The sequence below is a fragment of the Lontra canadensis genome, unplaced genomic scaffold, assembly GCF_010015895.1.
Source record: "Lontra canadensis isolate GAN:19392208 unplaced genomic scaffold, GSC_riverotter_1.0 scaffold139, whole genome shotgun sequence".
Classification (NCBI taxonomy): domain Eukaryota; kingdom Metazoa; phylum Chordata; class Mammalia; order Carnivora; family Mustelidae; genus Lontra; species Lontra canadensis.
Genome location: NW_022631133.1, coordinates 2,974,820 through 2,987,145, shown reverse-complemented (window position 1 = coordinate 2,987,145; position 12,326 = coordinate 2,974,820). Strand labels below are relative to the sequence as shown.

The 12,326-nt window shown below is 32.8% G+C and overlaps 1 protein-coding gene across 4 annotated transcripts in view; it reads right to left on the bottom strand.

Moving 5' to 3' along the window:
* The window catches only part of TUSC3 (tumor suppressor candidate 3), a 245,313-nt gene that overhangs the window by 30,442 nt on the left and 202,545 nt on the right, over positions 1-12,326 (bottom strand). For all 4 annotated transcript variants that reach the window (XR_004380942.1, XM_032843413.1, XM_032843415.1 and 1 more), the window contains exon 7: positions 2,169-2,232. Coding sequence is in view for 3 of the 4 variants with exons in the window: in XM_032843413.1 (XP_032699304.1) it covers positions 2,169-2,232 (64 nt within the window). In the remaining variant the exon portion in view is untranslated. The remainder of the gene's footprint in view (positions 1-2,168; positions 2,233-12,326) is intronic.

The following is a 12,326-nucleotide window of genomic DNA, read 5'->3' as shown; positions in this document are numbered from 1 at the left end:
GATAGCATACAGAGAATAAGCACCTTTAAATCTGTTACATATTACTGTTAAAAATCTATATGGAAGCCTTCATATTGCTTGTACAATTTCTTTGCATCCTACATCTCAGCTTGATGTCAGTGAGCCATGAAATGAAACCCTGGAGAATTCCTGCCATACAATAATGGTCTCAACATAGTTTTTGCTAGGTACTCCTGATGTGTTTCATAGACTAGCTGCTTTGAAGAAAGTACATGGCTAAAATGCTGTTTCATGTATTGAAATAAGGATAGAAAATAAAAGCCTACAATATATAAATAAGAGCTAAAATGTCACCTGTAATAGTTGGTTTCCTACCAATGTGCTTCAACACAAATGTATTTTGCTTCATAAATACATCTATAAAATGTAGAGATAAGTAAAGAGTAAAGATGGTCTTCCTTTATTTTCCGATAAGGAGAAAGAGATGTTCCAATACATAGACCTGGATTTCATTTTCTCACCCAAGGCACCTCTGATGTGCATAAAGTATGAATTTCTTATTGTATTAAAGTTAGAAAAGAGAAACCTGCCACTTACTGATCAAGACCACAAAACTCGAGAATGTTAATTAAAATACTGATATTTCTGATTTTAATCTATGAGACAAACTATGGCAAAAACATAAATCCAGTAGCTTCTTATTAAAGCACACAGGTAATTAAATACATGCAAGCAAGAAATGGGCTGAAGATGCACAGTTCCCCATATGCATACAAGTATGTGTAAAGGGTGGAAGAAATAGGAATTCAGAACTCATGGGAAAGTAAAAGGAGGAAAAAGAAACCCCAAAACCCCAAAATAGCCCCAAAATGCTATGTGGTTACTTTGCTAATCCTGGTTTTATAAATGAGAAAATTTGTGAGCTTCTTGAGAATTGGAAGTGCTTTAAGCACTCCTACCCCTCTCCTCCACTATAATTAATCAAAGACTCAGTATATACTAACACCTGACACACTGTCCAGAACATACTATGCAAACAAAATAGACTGCTTAAAAAGCTGAAGGTAGAAAATACATACTTGCGGGTGAATTTAAAGAATGCACTGTTATAAGGTAGAGAAATACAAAAACCTTAATGATATTAAAGTCGTTTCCTTCTCGATTAAAAGCAAAAACTTCAAGATGGAATTACTGACATTTATTCATGAAATCCTGTGTCATAGATCATAATAACATATATAAAACTTAACTGATAGACCATAACAAAGAAAAGGGAATTCTAATTCTAGTTCTTCCTTCAACTTAAAACAAGTCAATTAAATTTTGTAGGTTTTAGTTTTCCTACCTATGAAATGAGGTTTGGACCTAGATGAGTTCTAAGATTCCTTAAAGGTTTAAATAGCTCTGATTATATAAAATACTAAAAATTTGTTCTAGATTACTTCAGTTGAATATGAATCTTGGTAACTGGGAAAGTAATCAAATTTTATAAACAATTCTATAGGCACACTTTAAATCCTGTTGATGACTCAATATATTCAACATTATAAATTTAAACTTCAAATATTTCTCAAGACACACAAACATTAGTGTTCCCCCAAGATACAGTTATTTATCCCAAGGGTAACTTTATTTCATTCAAGAGTATTCAGAGTTTGGTTTTAATTAGACACTTTAAACTTAACCTCTTTCTGTTCTATTCTGTCTTCTTTGCCCTTCTACCACCAAACCGTAAATTGTACTCCATTATCTGATTTATAACATTTAGTCTGCTATGTTCTAAAAAGACATGTCTAACCATCTTAAATCTCCCTTTTCTGACTTACCATACTATTTAAGGTAATCAGTAGTAAGATAGTATTTTAAAATTCTGCTTTTTATATTTTAGGACACATTTTTCTCCGTTAGGACCCTTTAAAGCCACACAAACTCCACAAAAAGATGTTAGTCAAAGATAACCAAAGCAGAGCAAAAGCTATACTTTGCAATTCAACAGTCAGTAAAAAAAAGAGAAAATTATAGGTTGTTAAGGACTCAGGATAAAAACAAAATTAAATAATAAATAATTGGCATAGGAACTAGAGAGTAACATAGTAAAGTTCAAAATTTCAGGTCTTTAAAATCTTGATAATTACTGCTATGAAAAAAAGTCAGTTGATAGCATGCAACTTCTGTCCTTTTCAATCCATCAGTATTTTAAAGGATACTTAGTACCAGAATAATGTGTGACTCTGCCACGAACTGAGCTTGGCTGCTTCCGTGAATGTAGCTCTATAAAACAAGACAAAGAAACAAAAATTACAATCTAGAGAAAAGCAGATCTTTTTGTAAGTTTTTTTTTCTTTCCTCCCTTCCTTTCTTCTGCTTTTTTTTTTTTGTATATTTAATTTTATACCATGAAGGGAAATAATAGAAAAATCTAAACTCCTGTTTCTAATTCTTTTGAATAAAATAATTAACTAGAAATAACAGATGAATATGTTGGTTGAAATTACTGTAATTTGTAGAAAGCAACTTAATATCAAAAGTAAATTTAATGTAATTTCTTAAAAGGTTTACTACAAACACAAGCATGTAATTTAATGATTACTCCACAGTTACTGAAGATATACAAATTAGAGCAACTAAGTTTATCTTTAAGGAAAAAATGACTACCAAATAATAAATTGCTCTTTTCCCCATTATCAGAGTTTTAAAATAAGAGAGCTTTATAAATTTATTCATTCCATTAAAGCATTTAATTTGGCCTTTAAAAAAATAAAACTGTTACCACACTGAGAAATGTACAGTTTTCCATACCTAGTAAGAACTATTAATAGTTGATGCCAATCAATTACAGAAAATATGAGACAAATCTCCATCTAGGATATTTTACTGCTTAAAAAATTGACTCACATTATTTCTTCTATTAACCTCTTATGAAAATTAACTGCTATGCAGTTGTTATAAATACACATCATTTTCTAGGTTTTCTGATTATTAAAAAAAAAAGTTTGGAGAAAAAAATAACATCTATAATATAAACCAATGTCCTCAATTTTAACACCACATGTGAAGCATAATTATCATTTGAGAGGACCCTTTTGGTTCTCTCAAAATCTTTTGTTTTTATTTTTGACAATAAATATGGATGAAAGCATACCTAAAGCGTGTTCTTATAAAGAGTAACTACAAATCAGAAAATTACTCTTTCTTGGCCTTGATCTTGGACATGTTACCAAATTTCTCAGAAACTCAATATCCCTTCATCTATGAAATCAGGAATGGAATTAGATGATTTCTATGATCTTTGTGAAGTATATAAAGTCTTCTGTTTTGTCATAAATTGCATCTTGGTATTTTCATTAAAGGCTGTTTTTTCTACTCTGACCTAAATGGTCTTTGTTTCCATCTCTAATATCAGTAATTCATAGGGCAGCTGTCTTACCCAAAGATATGTTTAGGTATGTTCTTTAAGCCCAGCTTCAAGCAAACTGACTAAAAGAGACTTGGTATTCTAATAGTTTTCACTAATAGACTCCACTTGAAAGTCTAAAACTTAAAGTGGTCCAAACCAAAGCTTTGATTCTATTCCAGAATTGGCAACATAATTTTTCCAGTTGTTTAAGCCAAAATCTTGGAATCATCTTAGTCTATTCTTCTCTCCTCCCTCCTCTCTTCCTCTATTTCTACTCATTTGGAAAACACACTGACTCTACTTTCAAAATCCACTCCAAATTTAACCAGTTGTAACTACTTGCAGGAAGCACTAGTAAAAGTGCCCATGGAGGGCTCCTGGGTGACTCAGTGAAGTGTCCAACTCTTGATTTTAGCTTGGGTCATGATCTCACGGTTGTGCAACTGAGCCTCACATCAGGCTCCATGCTCAGCGGAGTGTCTGCTTCTTTCCCTCTTTCCCTCTGCCCCCCAACCCCTGCTGGCTCACACTCTCTCCCTCTAAAATAAATAGATCTTTAAAAAAAAAATGTTCTCATGGATAAAGGCCAAGACTTACTGCCTGGTCTAAGCAGTCACCATCTCTTGCGGAGATTATTGCAATATCCTCCTTTCTTCTCTCTGCCTCTGCCCTAAAGTCTATTTGCTAGCCAGATTAATCCTGCTAAAACTGAGACTCTATCACTATCCTACTCAGAATCCTTCAATTCTTAAGTGTGTAAGAAAAATATTGTATGATATAATGTATTATCTGCTTATAATCACAATTCCAAAGAATCTACACTCTCTCTAATTAAAAAAATACAGCTAGACTAAAAACAAAAATCTGAAGTTGATCCTTAAAGACTTACTTCACTCTATCCAATCTATAATACATGTGGGCTTACTTCTTGTCTACATGAGGCAGTACAGAGTAAAGGCTTGGAGACAGTCCTGAAACTGCTGCTTGCTGTGTTATCTTGAACAAATTATTTAACCTCAGAGCTTTAATAGGATTAGGAAGATATTCCTCAAAATATTGTCCTAAAAGTTAAGTAAGATAATATCATGGTACGTAATTAGCACAACACCTGGCTTTCTTTGTAGTACATAGTCAAAAATAATTAAGGTCCTATCATTTTAAAGTCTCTATTTGAAACTATTTGTATCACGCCATTCAGAAATTATTTACATGGGTAAATTTAGTGTGTTGAACTGATATTTTAAAAAAATGATAGGAACCTGTACTAATTTTAATTTTAAGACCAAATACCCTGAAAGACTTCAGGATTTAATAAAGTAGAATTCATTAGATAAATTTTTACTGAAATATTCATATGTACCAGGTATTAATTTAGGCAATGGGGACCAAGCATAACAAAACAGAAAACAACTAACCCCCCCAAAAAACTATGTTTTCATGACTTAACACCTTCAAACTGTGAGAACACTGTTTGTCTACCTAAGTAAACAGAAAGATTATTGGCACATACTAAAAGCCACTGAGAGCTAACACAAGAATACAAACACAAATAATAAGGAAATATACAAACACAGACTTTGCAAAGGCCTGGGCGTTGACCTTAGAAATAGTTATCTTTAATTTATGGGGCCACCCAAAGCAATGGCTTAATCAATTAAAATGAACTAAAGTGCTTGATTTTTAAGGTGGTCTTAAAATATTGTATTTAATGCACACACTTTCAAAATCCTTTGACAGGGGTGCCTGGGTGGGTCAGTGGGTTAAAGCCTCTGCCTTCAGCTCAGGTCATGATCCCAGAGTCCTGGGATCAAGCCCCACATTGGGCTCCCTGCTCAGTGGGGAGCCTGCTTCCCTTCCTCTCTCTCTGCTTGCCTCTCTGCCTACTTGTGATCTCCGTCAAATAAATAAATAAAATCTTTAAAAAAAAAAAATCCTTTGACAGAAACATCAAATAATAAATTCTTTTGTAGCTTTGGCGTGATTAATATCTTTTCCCTTTCTGATTTTTACCAATTCTGATAAGGGAAGTATTAGTAACTAATGATAAATTCATCCTAGCTATATACGGACAACACAGTTATAGAATGATGAATGGTTAAGAAGGAAATCTGCATAGTCTTAGATACTCGATACATATCTATCTTTTCCATGGGGATAAAATGTTTTAACAAACCATAAATATATTCTTCCCTTGACCAGTTCATCGAACACTTATTTATAGAGCATATAAGTCAAAAATCAAATGAAAGACTGGCTCATAAAAATTATTGGAAAGTTCATTACCATGACATCACCTAATGACCAATTTTATTAAGAAAAGTTAAAGGATTTGAATTTTGCATAGCATAATATAAGTAAATAATATATATGAATAACACTTTTAATTTCAAGTATCATACTTGAAAATAAAAAAATAGTATGTTTTGCTTAATACAGTGGTTCTAATACCTCTTATAGAAGAGTATCAGAAAAGGAAATAGAAATTAAGCTAAATATAGTATAGGTCAGTAGATAAAAGGAACCTCATTCCACTTAATCCTAAATTCTTGGGAAAATGTTATCTGTCATTCTCTACCTTTTCAATATTGTTTTAAAATTGTGTTAGTACTGAGTAGTCATTAAGCAGTTCTTTCATACACTTAAATATTCTGAAAATAACTGGTTAGTGTGAACCAACAGTTTGTTGTCTGAGAAAGAAGCTTTTGTAATGAAAAGTACACTGAACTCAGAGTCAGGAGTCTTGTTTTCTAGTGCTGATCATCTCCGTTCAATTTAAGAAACTAGCTGTTAATCTCAGTCAATTCAATCATTTGGGTCTAAGTTTCCTAATTTGAAAACGAAAGACACTGAAATTGATTATATCAAGAAAACAGGATAGTATGGTAGTTTCAATCCAAATTTCAATCCAAATGCCTGAGTTGGAATTCCTATCCTGGATCTGCCACAGGTGTGACCTTGAGCAAAATTACTCTAAGCCTCAAAGGGTTCAACTGGAAACAACGATTTCCAGCTGGGGGGAAAAAAAAATGAGAAGTAATTGAGCTAATACATGTGAAATACTTAGTATCAGGCCTAAAACCCACTAAGCAGTCAGTAAGTGTTATTATTATTACAATTAGTTGTCTAAAATTCAAATGAATTTCAACATTTTACTTAGATATGTGACTCACAGATGAACATAATGGCCATTGATTTTATGTCCATTGGTAGTCAATTAACAGTAGATTATGTCTGGGTTAAATTCTCCCTGTCACTGAATAATTATTTTTTAAACTTCCAAGCTGATATTAAAATTACCTGCCTTGGAGCAAAAGCAAGATCTAAACAACCAACCAGTTTGATGAACCTGAACAGACTGTTGCAGTTAAATGGGCTTTGGAGCAAAACCAAATAGTAACATAAGCACAATACAGAAAGTTCTTCACTAACCTATATAAGCCAGGAAATAACTCTTCTGAAGACAGTAATGCAAAGGATTCAAATTAGTTGTCTCTCCCTTATTCATTGATAAAATATATATTGGTATCTATTTGCTTTGGCATATGTGTCTTGCTGGGAAAAAACCAAAAGTGTACTTAAACCAATCCCAGGGAGATATAAGTGGTTCTGAATATTAAAAATGTAACTTACTTTGAGTCATTTATAACACCAAGAAAATGGCAAATGCATGAAGTGAAGATTGGATATTGGGTGTTAACCCAATGGCAATCTGTCTCAGCTCAAAGGTCAAATCCACAAAAGTGCTTTTGGTCCCATCTTTCATTTTAAAATACGTGGTTGTGTAATGAACCAAGAACTTGTCAACTGCTAGAAGAAACACTGCTGGGATTATCTTTCAGCAACTACATGAATTTTTCATGTATTTTCACTTAAACAACATGTAAATTTCCTTTCTGTCCACTTTCTTTCCCCCTTTTTGTACATATTGCAAAAAATTACTTATATGAGTCCTTTTAGCTTTGTTCAGTCCCTTACTCCTAGTACAAGAACAACAGACACATAAAATTTAAGATAATCTTAAGTGATAGACTCTGAACTGTCTAGTATATGATTCTTACTCTCTGCAAAAGAAATATTGCATTAGCAAGAAAAGGAATCACAATTTATTACCGACATAAAAAAAGTAGAATGAAAATACTATATTTTCTTTGACAGCACTTCCAAGAAGTTAAAAGAATTGCCTCAGTACTTTTAAATTTTTGTCTTTGAAATTAATCTTGGCTATTTAAGAGTCGGCAATAGAAGAACAATTGCTTTCCTGATTGAAGCCTATGTAGAATGAGGGATCCATTTTTTGTATATGATAGAATCGATCATTTTTTTTAGAATATAATTCTAAAGAAGTAAGATGATATTTCAAAATACATATGCTAGTAGGAATGCAGTAATGACATTATTGTCCTGAGTCTGCTTTGTGTGCTAAAGCACACAGAATACTAAAATGGAATAATCTTTAGTATTTCCTTTTCAGTTTCTTTCTGGGAATTCTAATGTCCAGGAAAGGAGTCTTTTAAACTGTTAAGATACACTATCTTATTTAGTGTTAAAATTAACAGAAATACTTAAAGGCATCCTATGATCTTCCCCTACAAGATACCTGTTTAACATGGAACAAATTAATTGGGTCTCTAGTAAAAACAAAGTGTGAGAGAAGGAAGAGGGTAGGAAAGCAGACAGGCTTCTGTGTAGCTAATGGCAAAAAGAAATATCCTGGGTCACAATTGTTATTGCACAAAACAAGTTGAAATCCCAAGGTACGTATCACATTGACATCTAATAAAAGATTTCTCTCTTTTTTTTTTTTTATAGTTACACATTTCTAGCCTTCTCCTAAGGGCCTGTCTTTTTATTCATCATCTTACATCGCCTTTTCTAAGGTAGCACCAGTGTTTGCTAGGCTGCTACACTAAATGGCAGATGTGATATAGATCATAAAATAGCTAGGCTAAGTCCTTCTGGATTTGCCTGAAGGAAGAGCTATAAATAGGTATTACCTACATCTAGGTGGTAAAGGGTTTCTCTAGAGGGTACACATAACTCAGGCTTGAAATTCCCAAGTGCTTCATTAAATATTTGGCTTACATTAAATAATTACAGTAGAATTAAAACAGTTCTTCATGAAAACAGTGATAAATCTGTCTGCCTGTCAAAGTATTTCATCGGTCAGCTGTTAGCAGTAAGTTACCACTCTTATTTACCTGAGATCTTAGGGCATCTTTAAGCCCTATTTCAGTTGAACTTACTGCATGACCAGTTGTGGAGTATGAAATTGCTTACCTGCCCCAACCATATTCCAAAAAAGATTTCTTCAGTTTTTCTTATGATATTTGAATATCAAAAAGGTTGACCAATTAACCTAGGTCAGGGATTCTCAGAATGTGTGTGCATGACATTCACCTGGAATATCTGTTTAATATCATATATGGAGATTATAATGCAATAGGTCTGTGGTAGTAACCAGGAATTTGTACCGTTCATGAGCTGAAAGCCATTTCTACACATCTACATTTTGTAAAAGGCTCTAAAGGAAGAAGAGAATGTGTAATCCTTTAAAAATTGTCAGAAAGGCTACTTTATTGGGAAAAAAATCTTACTAGTAAGTTTGGTTTTAAGTAATAAAAGAATTCCTACATATTCAGAGAAAATACCTTACTAGTAAGAAGTCTTTTGTTGTTGTTTTATGTTTTTTTGACAATAAATGAAGTGCTACATATCCAGAGAAAATACTTTATTAGTAGGAGGAGCTATTGTTTTTATAAATAATAAAGAACCATTATTTCAAATGTAGTCATTTAGCTCTATGGATGCAAGCCTATAAAAAGAGTGCTGGTTGAAATCAGACCCAAGCAACAGAAAAAACTACATGATGTTTGTCAAGCAAGTGAGCAACAGATATTATCACAAGTCTGAAAATCCAATTTCAGTCGTCCTGTCCAGTATTATGAGATATTTTCTAGAACACTAGAAGATATGAGGTAAAAGTTACCAGGAGGCAGAAAATGAGCATATTAGAAATGGCAGAACCAGATGGTGGGCTAGCAGCTCCCAACTGGGGACATAAGAGAAACTGACAATTTTAGAGTAACTGTGATCCCAAAATGGGTGTGCTTGGTCCCATTCAAACCCTTCTCCACCAAAAGTTGTGAGCCCTAATAGTAAAGTGGAGAAATCTCTCTCATTATGAGCTTTACCTGAATTTACCAGTCTTACTGAATGTTAACTCCTGTATTGTAAGGGGACAGGGCTGGTAACAACAAAACACAATAAAAAAATTTTTTTCCAATCATTCCATTACTAAAGAAATCCTAAACAGAATATGCTGTGAAACAGTTCATTGTAATTGCCACTTCCTAGCAGGTCAACCAATGGGAATATAGAGTGTAGGGGTGGAAAACTTCTATGATAAGAAAAACAACCCTAAGACTCGGACACTAGTGAGAGAAACTGGGGATAAACTATGTTTGGACAGGCGTCTTTTACTTTCTGAAGAGAACTGGTAATATGACCAATGAGATAAAGATCTCATATGTACTTTCAAAATGTTGAGAGAATAAAACTATAACATAAATGAGACTTTTTCCCCAAGTGTATGGAAAAAAATTAAGAGGGCCTATGACTCACCTTCTAAGTAATTTTAGTAATGTTTTGTTGACAACACATTTTTCTAGGCTTATTACAGTTTTCATTTCATTGAGTAACAAAAGAAAACTTGAAATGTATAGTGTAATTATTCGCATAGAATTTTCTTTTATAATTATTCCCATAGAATTTTCTTTTGTAACTAAATAAAATGTTCAATAGAAATTGTTATATTCAGCATTTTAAAATCCAACTGAATAGCTTCTAATGTGAGATATACTGAATATGTAAATCTACAATGCAAAAGCTTTTTTAGAATATATATAAAGTAAAATCATATCAGGTATATGTGTATATGTATATATGTAAAGTAAAATCAAAATGTACTTTTTTTTTTCTTTATATCCCCCCAAATAAGTAACCGTCAAGGAAGTTTAATACTCCCAAGTCATTATTATAAAAGTAATCCAAAACGCAAGAGCAACAAAAAAAGAGCAACTTAAATTTTGTATCGTTCCATGTTAAAAATAAAATCACTCATTTTATATCACCAAATATTTTGCACCTGTGACTGGTGTAAGACATGTGTTAGGAACAGAACTTTTCTGTGCCCTATTTCAGTTTTCCACTTTTGCCAACAAATTGAATGATTTCCCCCAGGAAAGCCATTTAATCTCTCTGTAATTCATTTTCCTGGTACAGACTATTTGTTGTTACCTATGAAGCTATTAGGTGATAAAAAAAAAAAAAGATGTTATCAAGCAAAGTCTATAAAAAGGCATTTAAACGAAAACCAAGAATCACTCTTGTGAAGCATAGATTCTTATATTTCTCTTCTTTTTTTCATGTGTCTATGAAAATGGATGTCTACATCTCCACTCTTAGTACTCACAAGATAATTCTTTGATAATTCTATACAGATAAGCATATTCATGTAGATGACAAATGCCCTGGGTGGCCAGGCAATTATTCCTTAATAATCTTTTAGCATATCTGTTAAATCATTCTCTGAACATTATTTGTATTTTGTATTTATTCATATTGCTGCCTCACTGATTGCAATATGAGCAAAATATTGCTGAGTCAAGTCCTGTTATATCATGCTGGCCTATCTGCTATGCCAGTTTTTCTAGTCTAGTTCTTCAGAAAGCTTTAGTTTATATCCTTGAAACTTATATTGTCTTAATAATGTGACTCTTTCTCTGAAGTTTGCCGATTGCTTTAAAAGTCCAGTGTCATCCATTTTCTCCATACGTCTAGGACCACTGCATTTTGATGAGTGAAACTGGGAAATCACTGCCTCTAAATCTTGGACATCAGAGACTCTATCTTGACATTTGATATGAAATACAGTATAAAAGTATGATAAATGAAACCTATCTAAAAAATGAAAATGAGACTGATAAGGATTCAGATATAAGACCCATATAACATGGTTGACAGTTCCATGGCTTTCTGAGCCTTGAGAATGGGTTTAACTAATGATGGATGTTACTGGTTGAACCTGCTAATCGGCCAAATGAGACATTAAATTCTTGGTTTAATTTTCTGTTTCTTCAAACCTATTATTTGAAAACTATAAATTATCAACATTCATCTTTATATTTAATCAGCAGGCTATCAGTGTGAATTCAGTTATATAAAAAGTATTCTGCATATAACAGGCTGATATACAACTTGAGGTTCCACTATAAAAACTTTATAGCACCAAACACAATAATCTTTAATAGAAGTACCACATTCTAATGGTTAGGAGCTCTAGTTATAGAGCTCAGTTGCTGGATTTGAATTCTGGCTTGAGGGATTGGCATGTTATTTACTCAACCTTTGGGTTCAGTTTCTTCATCTATAAAACTAGGTTGTTACAAAAATTTAAAGCTTTTAGAAAAGTACAACATGAAGTAAGCCTTAAGTGTTGGCTATTATTGTCATTTTATTGATTCCAATATTTACTGAATGTCTAACATGTCATAAGTATATTTTTAGGCACTGGAAATAAAATAGTTAAATAAATCTGGCCTCAGAGGCTTACAGTCTAGTGTGAGAGGAAGAGTAAAATGATCTATGCTGAGAATAGCCTATAGTGGAGCAAGGGAGAAACAGAGACCAGAGAGAGGTTACCAGAGCAATCCAGACATAAAATGCTGATGGCTTAAAGAAGGTTGATGGCAGGTATTTAAGAAGCGATCTGATCCTGGATATATTTTGAAGGAAGAACAGCATTTCTTATTTCCTCTGTTTTTATGCAAGATGAAACTGTAACTTTATAAATGGGGAGGGAATGTATAGTAAAAATGTAGTTAAAGTAAAAAAAATCATAATAATTATATACATTGTAGTATTTATAGTAACACAAGAATAGAACATTTACATTCAGGTACGGAAATAG